At 32.0% G+C, this 27321-nt stretch overlaps 5 protein-coding genes across 10 annotated transcripts in view; 3 read left to right on the plus strand and 2 right to left on the minus strand.

Moving 5' to 3' along the window:
- LOC106669028 (facilitated trehalose transporter Tret1-like) overlaps positions 1 to 2805 on the minus strand; it is a 28872-nt gene extending 26067 nt beyond the window's left edge. The window contains exon 1 of the mRNA XM_014398311.2: positions 2562 to 2805. The gene's annotated coding sequence lies outside the window, so the exon portion shown is untranslated. The remainder of the gene's footprint in view (positions 1 to 2561) is intronic.
- On the plus strand, positions 876 to 7524 carry LOC106669069 (facilitated trehalose transporter Tret1-like). Of its 3 annotated transcripts, none has more exons than XM_014398330.2 (8): positions 876 to 1040; positions 3598 to 3699; positions 5425 to 5560; positions 5631 to 5953; positions 6030 to 6377; positions 6442 to 6891; positions 6965 to 7175; positions 7250 to 7524. In XM_014398330.2, exons 2-8 carry the CDS (start codon positions 3634 to 3636, stop codon positions 7336 to 7338), a joined length of 1623 nt encoding a protein of 540 aa, XP_014253816.1. In that variant the 5' UTR covers positions 876 to 1040; positions 3598 to 3633; the 3' UTR covers positions 7339 to 7524. The 3 variants fall into 3 exon arrangements, with proteins under 3 accessions (XP_014253816.1, XP_014253833.1, XP_014253824.1); XM_014398347.2 differs by lacking the exon at positions 876 to 1040 and adding an exon at positions 1137 to 1158; XM_014398338.2 differs by lacking the exon at positions 876 to 1040 and adding an exon at positions 2915 to 3014.
- A 4433-nt stretch (positions 7525 to 11957) lies between these two features.
- LOC106666719 (RNA-binding protein pno1) lies at positions 11958 to 12850 on the plus strand. Its single transcript, XM_014394098.2, has one exon. The coding sequence runs from the start codon at positions 12090 to 12092 to the stop codon at positions 12780 to 12782; it is 693 nt and encodes a 230-aa protein (XP_014249584.1). The 5' UTR covers positions 11958 to 12089; the 3' UTR covers positions 12783 to 12850.
- A 2491-nt stretch (positions 12851 to 15341) lies between these two features.
- LOC106669935 (zinc finger protein 493-like) lies at positions 15342 to 17876 on the plus strand. Of its 4 annotated transcripts, none has more exons than XM_014399830.2 (7): positions 15342 to 15453; positions 15871 to 15945; positions 16005 to 16245; positions 16313 to 16476; positions 16534 to 16706; positions 16779 to 16957; positions 17017 to 17876. In XM_014399830.2, exons 2-7 carry the CDS (start codon positions 15912 to 15914, stop codon positions 17321 to 17323), a joined length of 1098 nt encoding a protein of 365 aa, XP_014255316.1. In that variant the 5' UTR covers positions 15342 to 15453; positions 15871 to 15911; the 3' UTR covers positions 17324 to 17876. The 4 variants fall into 4 exon arrangements, with proteins under 4 accessions (XP_014255316.1, XP_014255326.1, XP_024083171.1 ...); XM_014399840.2 differs by having other exon boundaries at positions 15883 to 15945; XM_024227403.1 differs by having other exon boundaries at positions 15348 to 15365; positions 15883 to 15945.
- On the minus strand, positions 17820 to 27133 carry LOC106669945 (protein phosphatase 1 regulatory subunit 7-like). Its single transcript, XM_014399854.2, has 9 exons — positions 27023 to 27133; positions 26901 to 26954; positions 26777 to 26836; positions 22148 to 22206; positions 21885 to 22087; positions 21657 to 21819; positions 21472 to 21588; positions 21070 to 21261; positions 17820 to 18197 (listed from the first exon to the last, which is right to left on the minus strand). The coding sequence occupies exons 1-9, from the start codon at positions 27033 to 27035 to the stop codon at positions 18024 to 18026; spliced, it is 1035 nt and encodes a 344-aa protein (XP_014255340.1). The 5' UTR covers positions 27036 to 27133; the 3' UTR covers positions 17820 to 18023.
- Between the last annotated feature and the right edge of the window lie 188 nt (positions 27134 to 27321).

Consider the following 27321-nt stretch of genomic DNA (forward strand, 5'->3'; position numbering starts at 1 on the left):
TGATGTAGGTTTCAGAGAAACATTTTCTTTATCGTGCCAACGTTTCGATCTTTATTGACATCATCTTCAGGGCCTGGGATTTACAAACATTGTTTACATATTACAATTACTTTTCCACATCCAAAATGTAATTGTAATATGTAAACAATGTTTGTAAATCGCAGGCCCTGAAGATGATCTCAATAAAGATCGAAACGTTGGCACGTTAAAGAAAATGTTTCTCTGAAACCTACATCACACCAGACCGCATCTCACGATTTCTAAATAAATATCGATTAACGGTCACTAATCACCACACATTAATTATTATAAAAACAACACCAAATAAAGACTTTAATTTTAACCAGGGGATAACGCGATAGACAAAACATCCACTGGCGTAAAAAGGCCGCAACATACAAAAACAACAGCGAAAATATCGAATAATTTATATTTTTTGACTATTTGGAACATTACCCCATCTTCAGTTTGTATCAAAAATCAAAAACGTATTTATAAAATACAAATCTTGAAGTCCATTATAGTACAGTGAGAGGATGTATAATTAGGTAGTGAAGGTTGAATTTTTTTATCTACCTGTTTGTAGTAGTGCTTGTTAAAGTGAACTTCCCATTACTTTGCTTGCAAACAGATTAATATTGATAGAAAAGTTTAATGCAAAAGTATATTTTATTATCCTTTCTACTGATTGTTAGTTTTCAATATTCCCTTCTCTTAACTTGAAGGTAGATCGGGCTATCTGCTCTACATGTCAGATAGTTAACCTCCTTGCTCTTTGGTTTTTATCAAAATATAATTGTAAAAAAAAACACATTTTGTCGATAGAAAAAAGATATCGTTGCGTCAATAGGAAAGGAATCTTTCTTCTTCGCTTGTCAGAAGAGAAGTACCCGTTGAGCTGCCTTTCGCCAACGCCAATCCTGATTCAGCTGTGGTAGGGATACAAACCTTGAGATGGACGTACATCTCCCACATCCGAATACGCTTCTCAAAGGATCTCATGCTCTTACATCCGCGACATGTGTTATATACGCTAAAAGGTACGTCCTTCTAGTTTTCATTTTCAAAATTTTATTTTATTCAGATTTACGTTATTTTGTTTTTCGTTCGAAATTTGGTCCTAGCTCTTCGACACGATAAAAGAATCGACCCATGCGTGTGCGTCTTAAGCTTCATTCTTAGATGATCAAATATCAACAAAAATACGTTGTTTAACTGACTTTACAATTTAAAATTAAAATTATTAATCTGAAAAAATTGGAAGAAATTCGGTTAATGCTTAATTATTTTTTTTATTATTACTAATTTTTTCGTTTTTAGGATTTTTGTCTTAATTGATATATTTCTTACTAGAGATTAGATTTCAAAGATAAACTCTTATATAAAAATCAAGACTATCGAGTTTCTTAAACTTAATATATTCTATGATATGTGTATCCATATCACATATATGTTATATGATATGTGAGAGAAAAAAGAGAGAGAGCAAGAGATAGTTGAATGGATAGACAAGTAGATGCTTTGCCTTCTTTCCACGAAAGTGAGAAAAATAGAATGAAAGGAATATAGGGAGAGAGAGAGAGAGAGAGGGGGGGGGCTAATTGAGAGATTGATTGATTGATGGTTTTATTTAATCTCGCAAAGTTACTTCTCTTGGGCCTTTTTACACTTAACGTGTGTTAGACATTTTTCACTATATATTATAATTTAGACTCCTTTGGTCTTTATTTATTTTACAATTATACTTTATAAAGAAGAAAGAGAGAGAGAGAGAGAGAGAGAGAGAGAGAGAGAGAGAGAGAGAGAAGAAAAAGAAGAAGAAATTGAGAGGAAGATATAATAAATTTGCATACAGATATTTAAGGAGAGATATAGAGAGTTATAGGGATAAAAGAAAGAAATGACAGTGAGAGTGAGAGAGAATGAGAGAGAGTGGGAAGAAAGAGAGAGAGAAAAAAAAAGAGAGAGAGAAATACATAGTTGGATTGATAGATAGAAATATACAGATAGATAGAGAGAGAGAGAGAGAGAGAGAGAGAGAGAGAAAGAGAAAGATAGAGAGATAGAGAGAGAGAGAGAAGAAGAAATTGAGAGGAAGATATAATAAATTTGCATACAGATATTTAAGGAGAGATATAGAGAGTTATAGGGATAAAAGAAAGAAAATACAGTGAGAGTGAGAGAGAATGAGAGAGAGTGGGAAGAAAGAGAGAGAGAGAGAAAAAAAGAGAGAGAGGAAGGACGAAATATTAGAGATATATGATAGTTGTAAAGAGATAAGAGTGATAGTAAGACAGAGAGAAAAGAAGAAAATGAGAGGAAGATATAATAAATTTGCACACAGATATTTAAGGAGAGATGTAGAGAGTTATGGGGATAAAAGAAAGGAAAGACAGTGAGAGTGAGAGAGAGTTGGAAGAGAGAGAGAACAAAAGAGTTTAAGTGGTTAAAATAGACGCTACGTAGAAAAAGAGTGACAGAGAAGGGAGAGGGAGAAAGAGAGATGAGAGAGAGATAAGAAAGTATATTACAGTCCTTTTTAAAAAGATAGTTCTACTCACACTCTAGGAGTACACAGTATGTCGAGAGAAACGTGGTTGTATAACTCCTTCAACCTGATGATGAGCTAAAAGCTCGAAATCCGGACGTCCAAACCAAAAAAAAAACTATCTTTTTAACCGCACTCACTCCACCATTCATCATTTCTAGTATATTACAGTTTTATTGTATTCAGTATTTACGTTAGTTTGTTTTTCGTACGAAATTTAGTCCTAGCTCTTGGACACGATAATATCGTAACTTTTGTCTCTCCCGTTTTGTTAAAACATATAAAATTAAAATGAAATGTTCGAATCGTAAATCTCTTTTCATCCCACCCCCCAACGGACTGATTGGAGGAAATTTAAAATTCGAAGAATACCTGATTTTTCACTGACAGCTTTTCACGGTCTACCCTTTCCAACAATTAGCCCAAAATTCTCGCACTAAAAAAACTGAGTTTCACAACCGACGAGGTGAGAGATAAAATTGTTGTACGTGCTTGACAAGTGGCAAGATAAAATATTCCAATATTGTCAGATAATTGTCTTTTTAATTATAGTTTACGCCTTGATTATTCCATTTTACGTAAATTTACGTTTATATAATTATAAGATTGTTTAATAAGAAAAATATAATCGATTTGTTTAAATTTTTCGCTTTTAATTAGTTTAGCCTGGCTTTTAGTAAAATCGCAAATTAATCTCAATATTTTTGTTAAATAAATAAAAATATTTTAATGACCAAGGTATATCAATAAAAATGCTTTTAACAAAGTATCCTTGTAAAAAAATAAATTGAAACAAAGTAATAAAAAGAAGAAATTGTAAATTTTAAATTATTAATTCTTATGTATCGAGGTAAAAATTTCTTTGAAGCCTTGAGAATAATTACATAAATTGAAACTAGTTGGCAAAAATTAAAATTTACGGAAAAACCTGTAAAGATTAAAAATTGTTGACTAAATTCTACATTATAACATTTCTTCAAAGAAAACCAAAACATTTTCTGGCTTTTTATTACTACTAGTTTAATCCTACTCATTTATTTCATTTACAGGAATTAAACTTATTTTAATATTTATGACCTGACAAAATGAAGACAGACCAAAAAATTAGCGACGATGAAACCGACTATGGTATAAAGGCGTCCATAGTACAGGTAAGAATTTTATTACAGAAATAAATTTTTTAATTAACATTTAAACATAAGGCACTATAAATTAATATAAATATTCATTATGTTAGATAATTATTTAAGTAATAATGAACTAATTAATTATGAAAGGGTTTAGGCGTTGATGGGCGCTCATCACGATAATGTAAATGTCTCAGATTTGAATCCAGCAGCACTGCATTTTAACCCAACATACTTACAAATGTAAAAAATAATTTTAAAAGATTATTAAATATATATATTAAGTTTAAAATATTCAAAACTAATTTATAAGAATTTAAGTGGCTATAAAAAGTGTAGGCAATTTTGCTTTTATTAATTATTCGAAAGTACTGGGTTGTTTCTTAAAACTAAAACAATTTAATTTTAAAAATATTCTAATCATGTAAACAGAGTTGTGAATAGATGATATTTTTAAATTGAATATTGAAAAATTAAAAACGAATGCTGCAAAATCGAAGGTCTAATTAGTATAAGCAAACTGAACACCTGGCAATCACGATTATATTTATTCAGTTGGTCGACCTCTCCTTCCATGTGAATAATTAAATTTTGATTGACAACTATTAAATATTAAAAATTCTGCATAAAGAATTGTCATTATCACATCTTTACACACACAAAAATTACATCTTTACTTTATAGTATGAATGTCTAACTTATCGAGCAATTGGAGATAAGTTAAAATTAATTTTATTTACCATGAAATCACGACAAAATTTTAAAACACTGGGTCGTTGAAAATTTGCAACAAAGTGGACGCCAAGGATATTAACAGTCAGTGAGAAATGATACATCATAAAAAAAAAAGGTCAGAAAAGACCCATTTATCAGTGGGCCAGACTTGGCGCTAAATTGGCAAATTGTGCAGACAAGTCCTTCCGGGTTCAAACAGTAAGAAATATTTTGAATGCAAGCAAAATTCAACGGTTTTCTCTAAACGTTTTTGAAATAAACAGTTTCTTTCTAGCGGCTCTTCAATAAAAATCTTTTTTCATTCCAACATTTCTTATTCTTTGAACCCAGAAGGACCTGCCTACACAATTTGCCACAAGTAATGCCAAGTCTGGACCACTGATTAATGTATCGGCCCTTTGTAACCCTTTTATGATTAGTGTGGCAGAACGACCACTAAGGCTGACCAGGTTAATCAGATATCAAGCTGTAAAAATTTCTATGATAAGTTAAATTTCCTTAAAAACCCAGGTGTTTTTTAATCATTTGTGACGTAACAATAAAACAATTAATTAGAAAAGATTATAACCAAAAAAATAATTAGACAGGTTTTATGATCTAGGAGGCATAAAAACAATTTTTAAAAGCAATTTGAACTTTACCAATCATTTTAGTCCAATCCTCAATGGATTAGTCTGACAGAAATTATGAAGATGGTAATATGTCAAAACGCATCTTACACACCTACTAACAACCAAATTACAGGTTCATCACCCCAGACCTGAGGAGGAAACGTTGCAATTTTTTTTTTTTTCTGCCAACCATAGACTTTAGATAGACCAGGTTGATCAGGAATGATCAAACTTTAATAATATCATGTTAAGTTAAACCTCCTTAAATTCTCAGGTGTTTAAGAGGAAAAAACAAGCAAAATAGTCAGCCTACTGTAAAGTTCCATTTCAATGAATTCAGATTAAGTTCAGGATTTCTAACTTGTAAAAGTCTAATTAAAAATTTCGCAAATTTCATCAATAGGTGGTTCTATGTGTTATTGCCAACACAGCAGTGCTTTCATCTGGGATGACACTTGGATTTACAGCAGTAGCCTTACCTTATATGTTAAAACCAAACGATGAATTCCATATAACAGTAGATCAAGCTTCATGGGTTGGTAAGTTGAGCAAAAATTTTATATTTTTGTATTATTTTAAATTATTATTGTAATAATATAACCATTATAGCAAGTATTGCTGCTATATCAACGCCACTGGGATGTCTTGTAAGTGGACCTCTGATAGACCGCTTGGGTCGGAAAAAAGGATTATTCCTTCTGAATTTCCCTGCGTTTATCGGATGGTTGTGCGTCGCTATTAATCCGTCAATGACACAGTTATACATCGGAAGGCTGTTGACGGGGTTCGCCTGTGGGCTCTCAAGCTCTCCGGCGACTGTCTTCTCAGCGGAATCGTCTATTCCTAGCCTCAGGGGATATTTAGTTAGTGGAACATCCATTGCTATATCAATGGGAGTTGCCATTGTCTATATAATGGGATTGATTTTCAAGGTAAAAAACGCCTTTTTTTTAAGCAATTTAAAATGTATGAATATATTGAAAGGACATTGAACATTCTGTGTTACAGGAAAATTGGAAACTCACCGCTGGTTTATGCAGCATTTTTCCAGTTTGCTCAGCTATATTAATTGGCTTTTTAATGCCTGAAAGTCCTGTGTGGCTCATGGTCAATGGTAAACCGGATGCAGCATGTAAATCTTTAAAATTACTTCGAGGGACCAATGATATATCAGATATAGAACATGAATTAGATGAATTAAGTGAAAGAGTGAACATGAACAAAAAAGGAAAAACAAATTTAATGTCAACTATAAAAGCGATGGGAAAGCCTGAATCATACAAACCTCTTATTATTATGAACCTGTTTTTCTTTTTCCAACAACTCACTGGTGTATTTGTTGTGATATTTTACGCTGTACGTTTTTTTAATATATTTATAATGTTTTTGCTATATAATGGTATTTTTCTTATAATTTTAGGTTGATGTTGTGAGAGAAGCTGGAGTGACAATGGACCCGTTTATTGTTGCAGTTTTAATCGGCATCACACGTTTAGGAGTCACTATTTTCTCTGCATGGATGTCAAGAGCTTATGGAAGGAGGCCAACTGCCATAATATCCGGTGTCGGGATGACTGTATCCCTCGTGACTCTTGCCACTTTCCTCTACGTTACGCAGAGCACACATCTTTCCGATACTCTGTTTGAGGGAGAGAGCGAGACTAATACAACTAATTTATCGGAATTCTTCAACAGTACTTTGGAAACTTTCAAGCCAGGAAATAGCTCAGAATTGGAAAACGCTGAAATCCCATCACCATCTTTGCTTCCGGTGATATCAATTCTTTTGTACATTTTAGCTAGTACTGTTGGATTTCTGACTCTTCCATGGGCTATGATTGGAGAAGTTTATCCAGCTCGAATCAGAGGAGTAATTTTTTTTTTAAGAAACTATTTTCTTTTTATACATTTTTAAGTCTTTATTAAAAAAATTATATTAACAGGTGGCAAGTGGATTGACAACATGTATCACATATCTGGTCAGCTTTGTCGCTGTAAAACTGTATCCAACAATGTTGACAGTCCTCGGTAAACATGGTGTATTCTTCTTTTATGGATCAATGGCTTTCTTAGGGACAATTTTTGTTATTTTTTACTTACCTGAAACTCAAGGGAAAACATTAGCCGAAATTGAAAAGTATTTTGCTGGAACAAGTTAGCACCTTCTCAAATTCATTTTAATCGACTTTCATCTATCAGCACAATTTTAATTTTCTTTTTCTCCCTAGAAAAGAAAAAAAGTACTGCTGATGAAGAAGAAGCGTTACACAGGACTCAACTACTTACAATTAGACCTGCAAACAAAGAAAATTTATGACCCTAAAAACACATCACTTAAAATTGTACATAAAACTTCTTAATTTTATTTATACTTAACTACTTTTACTGTTAAATATCTTCAAAAGACTGAACTGTTTTTATATTTTTTAAAATCAAAAACTATAGTACTTACAGTTCTTGCCTAAATTGTAAATATGTATGTAAATAAATGTGTACATAAATTGTGAAATAATAATTACTAAAAAGCATTAGCTTCGAGAATCAAGCTAGAGCACGACACGAGATCTGGGTGACTGGGTCCCATGTTCTGATTTTTGGAGGAAACAAGGTTGTTTTATTGTATATAGTACCGATAGTTTTGTGTACTTAGTGTGTGTTGAGAGCAAATGTATTTATTAGCGTGAATGTTTAGTGTGAGAGGGTCAATGGTGGAATATTAAGTACCCCATGAACCCTCAATTAGGTTAGTTATATAATAGGTGTAAAGGTTGATGGGGGAATATCGAGTATACGCTGCACTAAGTGAATGGTGTGTAAATAAAAAAGTATGTTTTAAGGTTGAGTGAGAATGTGAATAAATTTAGGAACTGATTTCTAAATAAACTAACCGTTAATAAACTATACGTGTGGTAGCCCTGGAGCCCAACCTCTACGGTTGGACAGACAAGACCGAGGTCTGATCCTGGACTGCAATTAACTGGGGTGGTTAATTCTCAAGTTCTGCCGGTAATTTGTGCAAATTACAAAAGCTAGTGGGCTGTGAGAAGTGATAGACTCTGAACATGCGTAAATTGTGATCAGTAAATCTATCACTTTTTCTTTTATCTCTCAAAAGTTTTCTCATTGTAAATCGCCTATCCATTAAATTAAATGGTAAATGCCACAAAAAAAAAAAAAAAAAAAAAAAAAAATCACTGAAACAAATCTATAAATCTTGCAAATAAAACCTGCCCCATTTGCGTAGTGAGTGACTAGATGGAATGGGGATACTGAGGCAGGTGATATTTGGTCCCAAAATAGAATACCCAGAACCCAGGAGCTTATATTCCATTCCAAGATCATGTAATTCACACATTTCATTCAATTTTGAATGTCGTGCATCATGTTGCAATTAAGGTACTCGATTGAGGTTAACATTTAAGAATGACAAAGCCAAAATAAAAAGTTGGGAATACAAAAAGCTGTCTCAAATCATTTTGCAGGATAGTTACTACACCTCTAGAGAAGTTTTCAGAAAACAAAGTGTGATGGTACAAAGCAATGGGAATCTCAAAAGAGCTCAGCTGCTCTATGAATCAACTTATAAAAGGGAGAAATTATGTAATGAAGCAGAAGAAGCCTCTAGTTGTGTAGAAGGGCTTTGGTTGTGTAGTCTTGAAAAAGAATAAGATTTGTTGTTGTTGAAGGTATTATGTAAGAATATAGTAATAGGATAGTATTTAAGATCATAAATTTTCTGTCCTCCCTTAGCGTCGAGAGATCCTCTTTCAGGCATCCTATTGGCACTTCCAATCTCTCGGAATCAGGCTAAAGCTCGGAAGACCCCGCACTGAGAAACGACAATTGCCTTATTCAAAGATATCCACCTGCACTTGGACACTTCCACTTTCAATATCCACAATAACATTGCGAACTGCTGGTTCAAGATTATGTCTTTCCGTGGTTCAAGAGAGTACAACTGGATTAAAACGGAGAAACGACGAGGAAAGGTGTTTGTTTACAAAATGAGTAATCTACATGTTTACTATTCTTAAATAAATTCGTTATTAGAAATGAGCTTTAACATTTGTTTGTTTTAGAAATCGGTTTAATTAAAATAGAATAAGAATAAATTACAAATATCCCTATTCATTTTCAAGCAGTTTATGTTTATATGTTATGTTGCTAAACTATTACCGATACTGATCTATAGAAATGATAAACGGTGGAGTGAGTGTGTTGTTCAATCTTTTTAAGAAGGTAGTTCCTACTCACAGTTAGTTAAGGTTCCAATAGTTTGTAATTCTCTTTTATAGTTAGCAGGTGTTAATGGGAGTTTTATCATGATCCAAATGAAACCAGTAGCTTTTTGGGTCCATGGATGAGAAAAATCCGCTGGGATCATAGTGTCTATAATTGTGGGTTTTCTATATACGTATATTTCAATTAGGTTTTTTAATATGGACAGTTTTAAGTCTAAAAAGTTTAAACAACCATCTTTATTAATTTCCAATGTAAAATTTATATTACGGTGTAAAGAATTAATTAGTTGGAGGAATTCTTTTATATCCTCTAGTGTTCCCAACCATATGCATAAAATATCGTCTACCTAGTATTTCCAAAAAAGAACAGATTTAATTAATTTGTTGTTTGATTTGAAAAGATTTTTTTCAAAATTATGCATGAATATTTCCGGACAAAGTGAGGATAATAGGTAGGTAACCCTTTCAATTCATAAAATTTATTATTGAATTTACCATAATTAGATAGTAGGCATATATTTAAGAGTCTATTTTATATTTTTTTACAAATTCGTTAATAGAATTATCCATAAGTTTTTATTTTATAAGTTTTGTATATTCTTTAACGTGGATATTTGTGAGTAAATTAAAAACATCAAATGTCACTAAAACAGAGTTGTTAGATATATTGATGTTCTTTAATTATTTTATCAATTCTAAATATTGTTAATATCAAATGTAGGTTTGAAATTGGTGTATTTTAATTATTTTATCAACTGTAATCGCAAGTTTTTGGCATGGATAATTATAAGAGGAAACTACTGGTCTTATAGGATTGTTTTCCTTGTGAATTTTGGTTTTCGGGTTCGTTAGTATTAATTTTTTAACTGGATATTGGTCATTTGAGAATAAAGTCACTATTTTTTATGGCTGTTTGAACTCTAGTTTTTAATTTTAAGGTGGGATTTTTTTTTTTCACAATCGTTATTGTTTAGAAATTCTTCAACTTTAGAAACATATTTTTGATGTTCAATGATAACTATACTATTCCCTTTATCAGCTTTTAAAATAACGTTGTTGTTACTTTTTAACTTTTTATCAATAGACCTAGGTACATAGGTTATTTAATTTTTTAAGGTTTAGATTTACCAAGTTTTGTTTAATCATTTCAATACATTTATATTTAAATTTTTGTATTTATTTCATAACAATCTGATGAACCAAGGAATAGTTTTCTTTTTTTTTGTATCTAGTTTGTTTTTGGGATGAATTTATGCCTTTATTTAATAAATTGTTTTCTTCTTTGTTTAGTACCATGTTTGTTAAGTTACCCTCGGGTAAAATTTAATTGGAGTTGTTTGATCTTTATAAGTATTTTTATTTTTAAGTGTACTGTACTTCCTGTTTTTAATTTTTTTATCCAATATACTTTGTTTTTTATCAATGATAAATTTAACTTTTCATCACTTATCATAATCGAATTTATCCCATTTTCCTGGAGACAATAATGAGGCAAAGCCTAATGTGTATAAGATATTGACAAAAACGTTTTGTATTTCTTTGACTATACAATTTATGTAATTCATTATTTAATGTGGTTTTATATATTTACATTGTAAGAGAGTTGAATAGTTTTTTATATTTATTTTACCAATAATGAATTTTGGGGTTAGGTTTAATTTCAAACGTTGGGAATTGAACCAGATTGATTTGTTGATTTTTGGGAATGAAAGTCTTAATTTATAATAAAGTTTTAGAAGTTCTTCTTTATTGGCTGATTTTAAGTGGAGTAGTACACTAATTGCGAGTAGGAACTAACTTTGTAAAAGATACTTATCTATTGTTTCAATTCTTTTTATATAAGGTCTTGGTTGAGATGAAAAAGTCACGAGCTGGATTCGAACCCACGGCCTTTGGCTCAATACCCCGTTGCACTAATCACTTGAAGTCATGATAATTCAAGTGATTAGCGCAGAGGTGTATTGAGCCGAAGGTCCAGGGTTCAAATCCCGCTCGCCACTGTAACTTTTTCATCTCAGCAATACCTTACATAAAGATTAATTAATTGAAAGATGTTACTTATTGACTTTGTTAACATAAAAATTAAGGACTTTTTTTTTAATTTACGTTAAATTGACTATAGGATGAGTCATATACTGTACTTACATAAAAAGAATAATTAATCGAAATAATTAATTTGGTCAATTAGACCACTAACATAAATGGCTTATCTATTGCATGCATTATATAATAAGAGTTCCTTTTAAGTTTTAACTTTATTGGCAATTTTAAAATGCTTGATGTAACTGTATATTTGTTCCGATTTTTTGACAAATAAAGTATTACTTTCTGTGAATAAAAATAAATTAATTAAATAAAATATTCTCTAGAGAAGTTAATAAAACAAAAAATTGTCATTCCTTCTCACTTTCTTTATATTTGTTTTTATATTTAAATTGTTTGTATTATATTTTTATCATTCCTTCGCACTTCTTTTATATTTTTATACACATGTATTATGACGTAATACTTAGAATATTTTTGTATTTGTTATGTTAATATGTCGATATTTTTAATTATTGTTAAATACATATTATTATTTATGTTTCAATTATTAATTATTACCTATGTATAATTTAAACTCTTTCAGCACATTCTTGTCGTTTCCTAGAAAACGTCACTATTGTGTGCGTAGTGTATTGAAGTTGTTCCTGCTGTCTGATCAGGGAGGTTGTTTCTTATTGTAACCTTTTGGGCACGTGTCTTGTCCAGAATTTGTGACTTTGTGAGGTTTTGTTATTTATCGTAATTCCACGAGTAGTTGCTGTTTATAGTGTACTTCTTTGAAATGTCAGTGGACGAAGTCACGGGCGAGAAGTCCGCCACGAAGAGGGCGGCCACCTCGAACGAAATGGAAGTCGAGGAAGTCAACGGGATCCAGGGCAAGCCGATTTCCAGCGTTCCCAAATCGAAGAGACAGCGAGTCAACCTGAACCCTGTCGAATTCAGGAAAATCCCCGTCCCAAAACACAGATACGGCCCTTTAAAAGAGAACTGGATGAAAATATTCACACCGGTAGTGGAGAACTTAAAACTGCAGATCAGGTTCAACCTCAAGTCCAGGAACGTAGAGATCAGGAGTTGCCCTGAAACAGAAGATATCAGCCATGTCCAGAGGGCCGCAGACTTCGTCAAAGCGTTTGTCTACGGTTTCGATGTCGAAGACGCGCTAGCTCTCCTCCGTCTTGAGAATCTCTTCGTAGAGACTTTCGAAGTCAAAGACGTCAAGACACTGAAGGGCGACCACCTCTCGAGGGCCATAGGTCGGCTCGCAGGAAAAGGGGGAAGGACCAAGTTCACGATAGAAAATATTACAAAAACAAGAATCGTCTTGGCCGACACAAAAATTCACATTTTAGGCTCGTTTAACAACATACAAGTAGCGATGAGAGCCGTTTGTAATCTCATTCTTGGCAGCCCTCCTTCGAAAGTTTATGGACAGCTCAGGACTGTTGCGACACGGATGGGTGAAAGACTGTAAAAAGATACCACTGTATTTATTACAAACCTTGTACATTTTCTAAAATATATTATGTTTTATAAAATAAAGTTGTTTTAAATATAAAAATAAGCCGTAAATATCATAATACCTCAAATCTATGGGTCTGCACCTTCTTTGGGAATTTTATAATAGCCAAGGGGTTCGCCAGTAGTTCTGGGTTTTAGTCATAACATAGTACTTAGACTTTTATTTGAGAATAATTCAGAAAAAATATTATAAATTGGTCGTCCCCACACCCGGTTGGTCATTAAGCTTTTCTGCCTGTCAGGAATTACTTTACTTTTATTTGCAGTAAACTGTAGGTGGTCAATATTTTTGCTAGGAGTTTTTGGTTTGAATCATACCTTAACACTTGAACTTTAATTTGAGAATAATTTGGAAAAAATTATTACAAAATAGTTGCCCGAACACCCAAAGTTACATGTTAAGCTTTCTTGACAGGAACTTGATCTTAACTTAAAGCATACTAAAGGGGACTGCAGTGGGTGAGTGGTTACAGTTTGACTCATTTCACTAGTAGTTCTGAGTTTGTATTCTGGCATCGCCTTTGTGTTTTTATTAAACAATAATTTGGAAAAATTAAACTATGATGCCAAGCAGGTAATTGGATATTAAGACATCCTTTATGACTGTCCGACGTTACTTATATTACAGAGCATTAAAGGGGTCTGCGTTGAACGAGTTGTCTGGCTCATATTCGCTAGTGATTCTGGGTTTGAATCATGCCATAGCTGTTGGACTTTTATTTGAAATAATTTGGAAAAATATTGTCAGGTGTAAGTCTACGATAGCTGGCAGTTAATTGGATATTAAGTGTTCCTGTATTACAGAAAATATAATTTATGATTTTTCCTTCTTGAAGGTGGGATAATAGGTCATCTCAAAAAACCACAACCAGTTTTTATCCACAACGTTCAGATTTATTTTAATCCTTCCTCAGGTGAGTTAGCGCAATGGTTAAAACAGTGGTCGTCAGTCATTAATATTTTACAATAGTTTGTTTTTAACCACTGTTTTAACCATTGCGTTAACTCACCTGAGGAAGGATTAAAATAAATCCGAAACGTTGTGGATAAAAACTGGTTGTGGTTTTTTTGAGATGGCCTATTATCCCACCTTCAAGAAGGAAAAATCATAAGTAAAACTGTTGAGGTTGAAATATAAAAAAACATAATTTATAATAATTAATATTATTATTTATCATTTAAACAGGCAGCTAGACAATTTCTGATGCACAAGCTGTAATGAAAATTTACAAATAGTAATGCTAAATTATACAATTATTTATCATATAATTTATTGTGATTAATTAGTCGAAGTTTAAAGGACTTTTTTTAAGATTACACAAAAATAACAGGAATTCATTATAGAATTTACAATTAATTGAACAAAACCATTTATAGCTGAACTGTTGGCATGATATTAAATAAAAGTATAAATTATTGTATTAAAACATGCACAAACACACACTTAGAAGTCTGGTCACATTCACTCCCCAGAGTACTCATCATTCTTCAGGGCAGGGTTAACCCCGTTCCTTTTGTGCTAATAAATTACATACATTCCAGTGAATTAACATATAATAGCCGATACAAACATAGAAGTCTGGACACATTCACTCCTTAGAGTAGTCGATATTCCTCAGGGCAGGGTTAACCTCGTTCCTTTCACACTAATAAATTACATTCATTTCCAATGAATTGACATATACAAAGCTAGAAGTCTGGTCATATTCACTTTCCAGAGTAGTCGTTATTCCTTGAGTCAGGGTTAACCCCCTCCATTCTCGCTAATAACTTACTTCTAGGGGATGATTAATAAATTTATATTTTGTTTCATATTTGTAATAAATTAAAATTTGGATAAATAAATTACATTCATTGCAATGAATTAACATATAACAGCCGATACAAACATAGAAATCTGATCACATTCATTCCCCAGAGGATTCGATATTCCTTGAGTCAGGGTTAACCCCCATTCTCGCTAATAAATTACTTTTAGGGATGGTTAATAAATTTATTTATTTCTGGGGCTTCTTTTCAGGAACTAGACAACCATCAAACTCATTTTCTTTTTAGTGATGGTTGTCTTGTTCCTGAAACCAAACCCAAGAAAAATTAAACAACAATTAAAAAAGAAGAATAAAAAATTTATATATTTATTTCATATTTATATTTAATTAAAATTAGGATATATTATAAGATTATGACTCCATTTCTACTATTTTTTTTAAATGTGGATCTAGTTTTGTTTTTTCACTATTTTTGTTATGTTTTATTTAAGTATCAATATTAATTTTTTTCTATTATTTATACAAGATGTATATTTGTATTTTATAGGCATTATTTGTATTGTTCTATGTGAAAATAAAATAATTATACAATAAGCAATCAGAACAAATATTTATTCTGCTGATTAGTGATAGAAATAAATTATAATAAGAAAGACAAAAATTGAGCCACTGGTCACATGCGTTGTTCTCCCTAGACAGTAGGAAATGCGATACTGTAATTATTGAATGTTTGAAACCTCTTTGATAAGTGTGATTTTGCCCGAATTGTATGTATAAACAACTCCTTCTTAATTATGTTTCAAAATTAAAAGTTAATTTGTTTGTTTGTTTTTATTGTAAAGTATTGGATCTAATGTGAGTACGATGTTTAAACCCGTTGTATATAACAATTTGAACCCTTGTTTTACCATTTGTACCTCTATGATTTGGGTCAAACCTCTATGCTACTACATAGAGATTAACAATTTAAAATATTTCATACCAAGCGGTTCATTGCGAATTGATTAATAAAGACTTGTTAAAAAAAAAAAATTCTCTACTTGGTTTAATTTATTCATTTTATACCACCTGTTAAATATGTAAGATTAAAGTTCCAAAAGTCCATTTGTACGATTTAAACAAATGGGGATTTTTAATTATTTGGATTATTTTGCTTTTATGGGTTTTTTTATAACCCAAGACTACTCTATTATTATTTAATAAATATATGAAATATTATAACAGCATGCATTATAGGAGCAATTTTTTTATTCAATTAGAGAATTATTTCAGGCTTTGTTTTAGCATTTTTTGAATTAGACTAACTTTATACGATGAAAAAAGACAAGACTGTTATCAAGTCGTATGGTGAGCATCTTAATAAAATATTTAAACGGCGAGTAAATTTCAATGCTACTTCTTTTCAGGCGACATGTGCAGATTGTGCGGGCAGTCGGAGAAAATGTTCATGACTGATATTTTCGACGATAAACTCGAGCTGTTGGAAAACATAAATTTGTTCATCCCCATCGTAATAATGCGGAATGACAATTTGCCCAATAAAATCTGCTCTGTCTGTTGTAAAAGCGTACGGATTGCGACAGACCTTATAAAAAAGGCAATAAGTACAGACGAAAAACTTAGGAAATTTTCGCCTATAAATAAACCGTAAATGAAAAAAATATATATTATGTCATATTTAAGTTATATGTTATATAACGTATTTGTATATTAGCTGTGAAAGCGACTGTTTGCCGATCAATGGACCGATTGTCTGCGACATTTGCAACACTGAATTCACCAATATGGTAAAATTTGATAATCACATGCGAAAACACAAAGATGTTAAAATTGAACAATATGAAAACAAACAGACAATAAAAATCTGCAGTGATTGTGGTAAGTGTTTTATCATAAATCATCAAATAACGCTTAAAAAATATATATATTTTTCAGGATTTGCATACCGAGATGAAGAGAAATTCTTGAATCATAAAGACAACTGTGAGAAAACATGTCAAACTTGTAAAACAGTCGTGACATCCAGTTGTACTTATTTTAGCCATGTCTGCGAAATGAAGGCTGTTCCTGCTGTAAAACTACCCATACAACAACAAAACCTTAAAGTTGTGGGTATTAGTTTTCTACACTACACCATTTAAAAAAAGATACTATTTTATTTTATTTTTTAAATGTGAAAGGCCATACCAAAATTGAAGACTGAAATTAAGACATCTAGGAAAAAAATAGGCAGCCAGACATATTGGCAGTGCGAGTTCTGTAAAAAGATTGTCACAACCAAAGTTAGCTTAGATATTCACATGCGCACACACACTGGTGCCAAGCCGTATATTTGTGAACACTGTGGAAATAATTTTAGGCAAGTTTTTTCTTTTTTAAATAAAAACTAAATATTAACAAATTTTTCATTTGTTACAGATCACGAGCCAATCTTTGCCAACATCTTGTGATTCATACCGGCTACAAAAAATACTCTTGCCCTGTTTGCAATAAAAAATTTTCAAGAAATTCCTTTGTAAGGACGCACATGAGAGTGCATACTGGCGAGAGACCGTATCCGTGTGAGGTCTGCGGTCATCGATTTTCTCAAATAGGTGATAAGAGGAGACATATGATAAGGCATACGAGACCAGCGGACCCAGAGAAATACAGAAAAATCCTTCCGAACGGCGCTATTGTAGACGAGAAAGAAATAACCACTGAACTATTGTTGTTTGATGGTTAAACTAAGACAGAAAAACTCAGGAAAATTTAATTTTATTATCATACAAATATAATTTTTTTACAATAATTTGGACTTTTGCCAACAGTTCAGTTATAAATTATTCGGTTAAATTAATTGTAAATTCTATAATGAAACCCAGTTATTTTTTTATGTAATTTTAAATTAAAAAATAAAAAGTCCTTTAAACTTAGACTAATTAATCACAATAAATTATATCCTAAATAATTTTATAATTTAGTATTACTATTTGTACATTTTCATTACAGCTTATACATCAGAAATTGTTTAGCTGCCTACTTAAATGCTGAATTATTTGAAAAACAAATTGGGCATGAACACAAAAATAAATTAATAAATTCCTGGCATAAGCTGTTTTGAGGAGCCCTGTGTTTTATTTATTTATTTATTTATTTTTTCTGAAATGATCAGTTTTCACAAGTCTATACAAATAGTAACCCTCGCAGTATTAACAAAAAAACGCCCACATAGCTGAAGGCAAGTAAGAACATCACATGAAATATAAGGCAAAATATCAAATTAAAAAAAAAAAAAATCAATAATGGAAAACGAAATATCCCTCCTCAAAGACCAAGGCAATAATAAAAACAGAAATACAGAACAATAATTAATTACTAAAATAGCATCAGCATAGATTAATTTTTTATATAATGAAATAATTCTAAGATCAACATGTAGAATTTTATTTAGCCAGAGTAGCATCAATTTGCTTAATCCAAGGGACTACGAGTTTTATTTTCCTGCGATAATTTGGGTCTTTGGCGACTGGATTAGCTTCCAGGTAGATTGTGGACAATGACTTGTTCACGTTTAACTTTTGTACACAAGCCCAATCTGATATTTTGTTTTTATTTAACTGAAAAAAAAAAAAAAAGAGATTAACATGAATTGAAAAGGTAAAACAAGCGATGACCCTAATTTTGTTATTGTAAAGACCCAACATATTTACATAGATTCGAGCCTGATAAGGTAGAACAAAGATGTACAAAACTAAAAAGGGACAATTAAAAATACCTGTTTTTAGTATTAGAAGTATCAACCAGTTTTTCATTTACATCAAGGTACGGTCATGAAGAAAAAAGCAAATTTTTTTGCTATTGTCAAGCTTTCGACCTATTTTAAGGTCATCAACAGTGCAAAACATCCTTAAATATGTCTACAGAATGACATATTTAAGTTTTTATAGGCGATCTCAAATATCCTAAAAGACCAACTCAATCCCAACATTGCTAAGGACTGAAACAGTCACTGTTTTAAGGTTGTTTTGCACGGATGATAGGTAGGTGAAAATAGGTGGAAAGCTTGGCAATAGCAACTAAATTTGTTTACTTCTTCAGAACCATGATCCAGTGTTCGTAAACAATTAAAAACCTTCGGTACCAAGTTGTAAAGAAAAGGAATAATCAAGTAGGGTCTTAAAGATGGAAAGGGATGATGCTCGGCAAAAAGAAAAGAAGGGAATTCCATAGGTTGGAGGTCCGGATGAGGATGGAATGAATTGAAAGTAGTGGAACGAAAGCTTGATGTGAGGATTTGCTTGTAGGGGTAAATCAATTAAGTCAGTGTACAGATCAATTATGTAGGAACTGCTTGGGTGCTGAAGATATAACATAAAAAATAATTCATTAACGTTTAAGCTCCCCTGTGAGTCCCTCGTACACAAAACATCCATAATCAAATTGGGAGAGAATAAAGGAGGAAACTAGGAGTTTATGAAAACTAAAGCGGGCTGGTACAAAGGAACTGATGGAGGGTGGAAAATATATAAGATGGGCAAAAAGCATAGCGATTTTTAAACTTCCAGGACAAGGTCTGATTAAGGATAATCTCAAGTTAAATTCACTAATTTCATGGTCTGCTTGCCCAATTAATTTATTACAATTAATTAAGGTTTTTAGTTAAGATAAAAAAGTCAATGGCACGAGCGGGATTCGAACCCACGATCTTCGGCTTGATACGCCACTGCTCTACCACTTGAGCTATCGTGACCTCGATCCACTCGGACACCACCTTCCCATCTCAACCCCACCTTGAAAAATGGCAAAAAGGAGGGAAAACTCATTAGGTGGGGTTGAGATGGGAAGTTGGTGTCCGAGTGGATTGAGGTCACGATAGCTCAAGTGGTAGAGCAGCGGTGTATCAAGCCGAAGATCGTGGGTTCGAATCCCGCTCGTACCATTGACTTTTTTAACTCAACTAAAAACTTTAATTAATTGTAATAAATTAATTGGTCAAGCGGACCATGAAATTAGTGAATTTAATGAATTAAAATGAAGTATATCTTCATGAAAGTTCTCCGTGGCCATTTCATTTGTTGTCGAGAATCCAATCCGATTACACGACATTTGAAAAATGGCAAAAAGGAGGGAAAACTCAAAAGGTGGGGTTGAGATGGGATGTTGGTGTCGGAGTGGATCGAAGTCAAGACAGCTCAAGTGGTAGAGCAGCGGCGTATCTAGCCGAAGATCGTGGGTTCAAATCCCGCTCATGCCATTAACTTTTTTATCTCAACTAAAAACCTTAATTAATTGTGATAATCTCAAGTTTCTTGATAGCAGGACAAAAGGTTGATTGTTAATTTTACACCCCTCTCAGTTAGATGTGGATTAGGAGTTGACAGCCGAGGGTTGTGGTTTGCCGGGTGCAGAAACGACTTTTTTCCCGGCCCTTAACACGGGGGCGCTGAGAGCCCACAAAGGAACACCGAAGACATTCAGTATTGAAAAAGGACTTGACTCTATATCACAATTTTTTTAGATTTAAATATGCAGATAAAATTCATGTGTGATACCTTTCAATTTTAATAAAAATTTATGATTTTACTTTTTTTTAGAAATTTTGGTGAAGTATAAGATAAAAAATTTTTTTAATGGTGTCCGAATTTGTATGTATCAAATTAATAATTACTGTAAATACAATTTTGGTGGATTTATTTTTCTTTTTATTTGTTTAGTTGATCCCAGAGAATTTTTAAAATTTTGTTTTGTTTTTCTTTTAATCGGTCAATTCATGCAAAGCCCCCATTTCATTATAGAGGGGTTTAATTGCTTTTTATATTTTATTACCTGGCGAAAAGGAAATCCCAAGAAGTTTTTTTTTAATGAGTGTTCGCACTAGCAGAGACCCTCGAGGTGTCGGGGGTGAAAAAAATTGTAAGTATGCCAGGTTTGAATGTGGGGCTGCTGGATTCGAACCAAGGACTTTTACCTTACAGCGATGAGCGCTGTGTCAACACCTAAACTGTTGTGGCCACCGACGACACACATTTGAGTTTTTAAGTAGGTAGATAAATGGACTAATTTTTCAAGATGCTTAACAAGATTAGAGAAGATTGAAGAGAAGTAAACTGAAGTGGAATTGCCTCAGTATGGATACATTTAATAAAAGCTACTAAGGCGTCAGTAAAACTGAGAAAAAGAAGCAATTAGGATACAATGGACGTCTACTAGGTTATGTGAACAGGAAGACTATGAGACTAACACAGAATGACTGTTAATCTCATCAGGTTTGCTGAGAAAACGGTAAAAGCTTTATGTTTTGTACATTCCATCTTGATTGTCTTTGTTCATCTGGCCAGTTTAATTTGCCAGATGAGTTTGAAAAAGTTACAGGTTTGAAGTACAAAATCAATGAGGGTAGCTTAAGGTTAATCACATCCCAGACCTCAAAATCTCACTTTTTAAGTAAGTTTTAATAGTTTAATTTTTATCAAAATAAGTTTTTAATACCCATAGCTCTTGGAGTTGCGCCAGATGAGATAAGTTGTCAATAGCACTGATTCGATTTGTGGCCAAATCTAGAGTATCTAAGAACTTGTTATTTTCTAAACCTTCTATCACCTCAATACCATTCTCCGAGAGATAAAGCTCTTGCAGTTCAGTCAGATTATCCAGGTTTTCAATTTTGACGAGCCTGTTGCACTAAAAAATAATGTTTATGGTTTTTTTTTTTAATCTTAATTATAATTTATATCTTAAGAAATAGACAACTTTCAGACCAGGTGGTTTAATTTTCAGCTAAGTTAAAAACTATTACTAAACTACTAAACAGTATGTTACTAAGTACTACACTCCTGTCCGTTCAGCTAGTTGAATCAACTAACCTCACCTGAAAAAAGACTTAAGAAATACCTGTATGCTGAGAAGTTTCAAATTTGATAAGTGGCCCAAGTTATTGATTTTGCTTATTTTGTTTTTCCCGAGGAAAAGGCTTTCCAGAGAATCAAGCCCTTCTAAATTTTCAATTACCTGAAAGTTTTTTCTTGTTTATATGTTTACTAAATTCAATTGCATTTTTTGTTAATTACACTGCTTACCCTGATTTTATTATTTCCTAATTCTAAAAGTTGAAGCTTCTTAAGATGGCCCAAATTTTGAATTTGAGAAATTTTATTGCTCGACAGGAATAGCTTTCTTAAATTGACGAGTGTGTGAATCCCGTTAATTTCTGTGATCCTGTTGAAAGACAGGTCCAAATTCCTGAGACAAAACAAAAAAAAATATGATTACGATTATCAAATTGAATTTTTCAAATTTACACTTACTCGAGGTTAACAAGTGTTTCAAGACCTTCAATTTTTGTTATTTGATTTCCATACAATTCAAGCTCCGTGAGATTAACGAGCGATTCAAGATTTTCAATCTTTTTAATAAGATTCCACCTCAAATATAAATTTTCAAGGCATTTCAATTTTTCCAATTCGCCCTTTTTTATCTCCCCTATCCTCTGATAATTCAAATCTAATTCCTAAAATAACAAATAGACCTAAATAATTAATCTCAATATGCTTACAATCAATATACATACCACAGCATCAATATCATCTACAACTATTTCTCCAAGGGGCTCATTTGGATCAGCAAAAACTGTGAAATAAAAAGCAAGCTTTGAATATATAGTTATTTATTCAACGTTGCATGATCACAAAACAAAATGCCACTTTAACAAATCAAAAACAGTTTGTTTTATAAACAAAGCTAAATAGAATAATACATCACTTCCTTCAATCAACATCAGGATGTTTTTACTTCATACAAGACATTCAATTTTTATGACATACATAAATGAAATGACAATAATGATTGGGACACGCTTTTACTCAACAATCTCCAGATATAATTTATTTTCATATAAAATTTTATGGCAAATAGAATTAAAGTTCAAAATTGGGAATTTAAAATTTGAAATTTTGCTATTTGAAATGGAATTCTTAAGCTGTAGTAATGTTTTTGAGAGATTCCTCCATATTGTAAGAGGAGTGATGAACCTGAAATTCGGTCATTTAAAAACATTTTGGCTCACGCCGCGGTCGTGGGTTCGATTCCCACCGTCGCCTCTGGCCCTTTTTTCCCGATAACCCCCAATTTGAACACACAAGAATTCGTACTATGACTAATATGCAAGATCATAAAGGCCAATTTAAAAAAAAAAAAAAAAAAAAAAAAAAAAAAAAAAAAAAAAAAAAAAAAAAAAAAAAAAAACCATTTTGGATCATTCACACACTGATGATGGCAAAATGCTGAAACATGTCTGACAGACCAACTCAGCAAGGAAAGGCAAGGCAGATCAACATAAAAACAACAATCAAACTTCAGATTGATTTTTGTTTTTAAAAAACCCTATCATACAGGAGGGCATCATCATCGAGATCCACCATCCATTGCATTGGGTGTTGCAGACGAGGGGTCAAACCACTTTACAACACATTTTTCACACATTATCAATTAAAAAGTCATAACTGCCAGAATTCGAACCCAGAACCACTAATGTGGCAAGTCCGACCCCCCACCCTATGACCCTAACCACTTGACCACCGCAGTCCCCTTAAATTTTTATATTTTTGTTTTAAATCTGCTTTGAATAATGATGACATTATTACAATACTTGCATTTCATTTTATAGGGTACTTATTGTGAACTTCTTCTTTAGATCTGCAGAGTGTTGGCCATTTCCGAATATTTCGATCTGCCCCAATTCCCAAAAAAAGGAGAGGCACTAACACAAACTCACCAATGAAGATGGTGAGAAGCCGAAACGCATCTGACAGACCAAAATAGCCTGATAGACAGAATCAACACAAACACTTAAACATATGTAATTATTATTTATTCACTGTATATTTACAATATTTAACTGTTATGCATGGTAATTATAACATGTCAGGTTGCTAGAAAAGGATTATTTGCAGTAAAAATATTGGCATGGTGCACTCATCTTGATAAGCACCACAATTGTCTACAAATTAACTCTTAACTTTATAAAAATTAACACAGGTTCTCAGAATTTAGTCTTTTTAGATCCAATCACTTCACCAAAGAACTAAAATGTTTCTTGTCCTGGGCCTTTGCATCAAACTAATGTCATAGGTGATCAGCTACACTTGCCAATAAGGAAACAGTTCAATGCTAGGAACTGAATTCACTACATTTTTGTTTAAGACTCAATGACCTATCACCATCGTCATTGATGGGGGACTTTAAAAATAAAGGTATTGGCATTGTCAGAATTGGATATAGAAAGTATTTACTAAAATCATTTAAAATGTCGCCATTTAGTATGTTTGTGCAATCTGATAACAAAAACCTCAAAAAAATTATTCACTTAATAAAATAAAAAATTTAAAATGTCATAATGGAACCCAGATTTGTATGCAATTGTATATTCTTTTTACTCACACCAACAACCATGGTAGTTAAACTTTTATCTGAATATTAAGTGGTTCAAATTTTATTCTGCATATTTTTTCATATTTCAAGAATATGTACTGCATAAATTTGCATATCTTAAATGTATTGTAAATATGAAAATGTTTTGATTACTTAGAAAATAAAAATAAACTAGGCAACAAGAACGTGGAAGAAAAATACAAGAGTCTAACATTTTATAAGGATTTTAGTTTATTTTTCCCAGAACAAAGATGTAAACAAACCAAATCATAGAACTATAATTAAATAATAACAGTATCTTCCATTTGAGCCCCTTCCATTTCCAAAACTTTTAGATGCAGTTTTTTGCCTTTCCTTGAAACCTAACTTTTTTGAAATAGTCGTCGGATTGTGGAAGGAAATAGGGACCTAATTTCAAACATAAAACTAACTAGTAAACTAAAAAACCTAAAAGAAATACCAAAAGTGAGCCGTTGTTTAAAATACCAGGCTAGTGTTTTCTTTTCAACCCAAAATAGAAATCCTCGGGAATGCAGGAATTATATTTCAACAGAAATTAAACAACATCCTTGACAAAAATTGACTGAATTGGGGTAAATCTCAAATGGAAACAATTAAGTTGTTACACAGGGAATCAACTATCCAACTATTTTAACTTCATACGAGATACGAGTATGCTGTTATCACCTATATTGACATTGTAGTTTTTTTTTGTTTTTTTTATGTACAATATGTGTTGAGTAATAAACATTCTTGTTTTACAGAAACCAATTTTGAAATGGATGTCAATGTCAACTTTAATTCACAACTTAATTAAGCTTAATTATTTTCTATATTTTAAATTATATGATTTTTGTCTGACTGAATTTTTCTGTTCTATTTTACTTTCAAAATGAATAAGTACTAAACAAAAAACAATATGACGAGGTTTAAAAAAAGCCAGGTGGTCTCCGACATCATCCTGCATATTTTGATATTTTTACAAGAAATTATGTGGTATTTTTGAGGGGTTTTCAATGACCATAATGTTGTACATCTAAAAGTTTTTAGTGCATATAATGTTGCATATTTGAAGGAGTTTTAGTGCATATAATGTTGCTTTTTTTTAGTGCATGCTGCATTTTGAGTTTTTTTTAATGAATATAATATTGCATATTTTAGGGGGGTTTAAGTGCATATAATGATGCATCTTTGAGGGATTTTAATGGATGTAATGTTGCATATTTCAAGTGGTGTTTTAGTGCATGTATGCAACATTATATGCAGTACAAAAAAACCCACAAATATGCAACTTTATATATTTTAAAACCCTGAAATATGCAACATGACATGCACTAAATACCACTCAAATATGCAACATTATATGGACTAAAAACCCTCAAATATGCAATATTATACATTATATTTCATACTTGAGGGCTATTTTAAAATATTGTATTGTTGCATAATTGAAAGTTTTAGTGCATATAATGTTGCACATTTGAGAATCTAGTTTAGTACATATATTGTGACATATTGAGTTTTTTTAGTACATGTAATGTTGCATAGTTCAGGGGTTTTTAGTGCACGTAATGCTGCATATTTGAGGAGTGGTTTTTTTAGTGCATATATTGTTGCATATTTGAGCGAAGTTTTAGTGCATATATTGTTGGATATTTGAGCGAAGTTTTAGTGCATATAATGTTGCTTTTTTTGTGCATATGATGCTGCATTTTGAGGATTTTTTTTTAATGAATAAAATATTGCAAATTTTGTGGGGGTTTAAGTGCATATAAAGATGCATCTTTGAGGGATTTTAATGCATGCAATGTTGCATATTTCAAGTATTGTTTTAGTGCATGTATGCAACATTATATGCAGTACAAAAAAACCACAAATATGCAACTTTATATATTTTTGTGTGGTGATTAGTGACCGTTAATCGATAATTATTCAGAAATCGTGAGATGCGGTCTGGTGTGTACATAATGTTGCATATTTCAGGGGTTTTTAGTGCACATAATGCTGCATATTTGAGGAGTGTTTTAGTGCATATAATGTTGCATATTGAGGTGTTTTAGTACATATAATGTAGCATATTCAAGAGGGTTTTAGTGCATATAATGTTGCACATTTCAGAGTTTTTTAGTGCATTGTTGTGCATTTAAAATTTTTTTAGGGCATACAAATCTGAGCTCTAGTCATAATTAATCATATGCATTTGCCAATATTTTAACAATTTGTTCTAAAAGATCCAAGGGAATGCAAGCACTTGAACTCAGTTTTGTCCAGGTTGGGAACTAATATTACAAGTACAGATACACATTTATGATTGTTTGGCATCATTAGAATTTGACATAGAATATTTACTAGATTTAAAAATTGAGCAATATTGTGTATTTGTGCAATATCTAATCAAAAAAAGCCTAAAAACTATAGTTACTTAATAAAATAACTTTAAAAATTTTCATAGACTTTTTGAGTTTGCATTCTTTTGTTATGCAATGTTTTTCTTCTTTTGCATTCTTGTGTTATGGCTCTATGTAGAATAAAATTACATGTATAAACTATTCTTAGAACATTTTTATATAATTAAAAATACACTCATCATATAGAGAATTAAGTCTTCTTAAAAGACAAATCAAAAATTTATTGTTTTCTTTTATATTGTAAAAAAAAAAAAATCAGTTCGTATGTGTTAACAACTCCAGTTGTCATGATTGTCTTGAAGGATGTACTATTCAAAATCAAAAGACAGTTCTGCAAGACAACAGGTTATAAAGATACGAACCTTCAGTGCTTGGTTCAACCTTTACTGCAGATGTTGCAGCAGTCGCCTCTTCCTCGACGGCTTAAAAAAAATTCAAATATAAAAACAACGCAATAAAAAAGAATGTTTTGATGAAAACACCTACCTTTTTCTGTGTCGCCCGTGTCCTCGGGTGTTTCTTTCGACGACTCGGTTCCATCTGAAAATTAAATATTCAATTATCAATCACAGCTAGGCCAGTTTTATGACGGGTGTGTGTTTCATTACCGTTAACTGGCATTTTATGTGTTCAAAAGATATAAAATCTGTAAACTGATACTGAACAAGCCGAAGTGGTGAAACAGGACGAAAGGTTACTTTGATAGACTCTTTTGTCCCCTCCCATCGGTCACGTATGTCAAATTTGACAGCGAATTTGTGACAACTTGTTGTCAATGGACGTCCCAAATTGCATTTTTACCCTAGTTTAATCGATAATATCTTAATTTGCTTTACAACGCATCTTAAAAATCTTTTACAGTCTTTTCATGTTAATTAAGACTAATAGAACAGATTCATTGACCATA

This window comes from Cimex lectularius, unplaced genomic scaffold (genome assembly GCF_000648675.2).
Source record: "Cimex lectularius strain Harlan isolate CLEC.00 unplaced genomic scaffold, Clec_2.1 scaffold86, whole genome shotgun sequence".
Classification (NCBI taxonomy): domain Eukaryota; kingdom Metazoa; phylum Arthropoda; class Insecta; order Hemiptera; family Cimicidae; genus Cimex; species Cimex lectularius.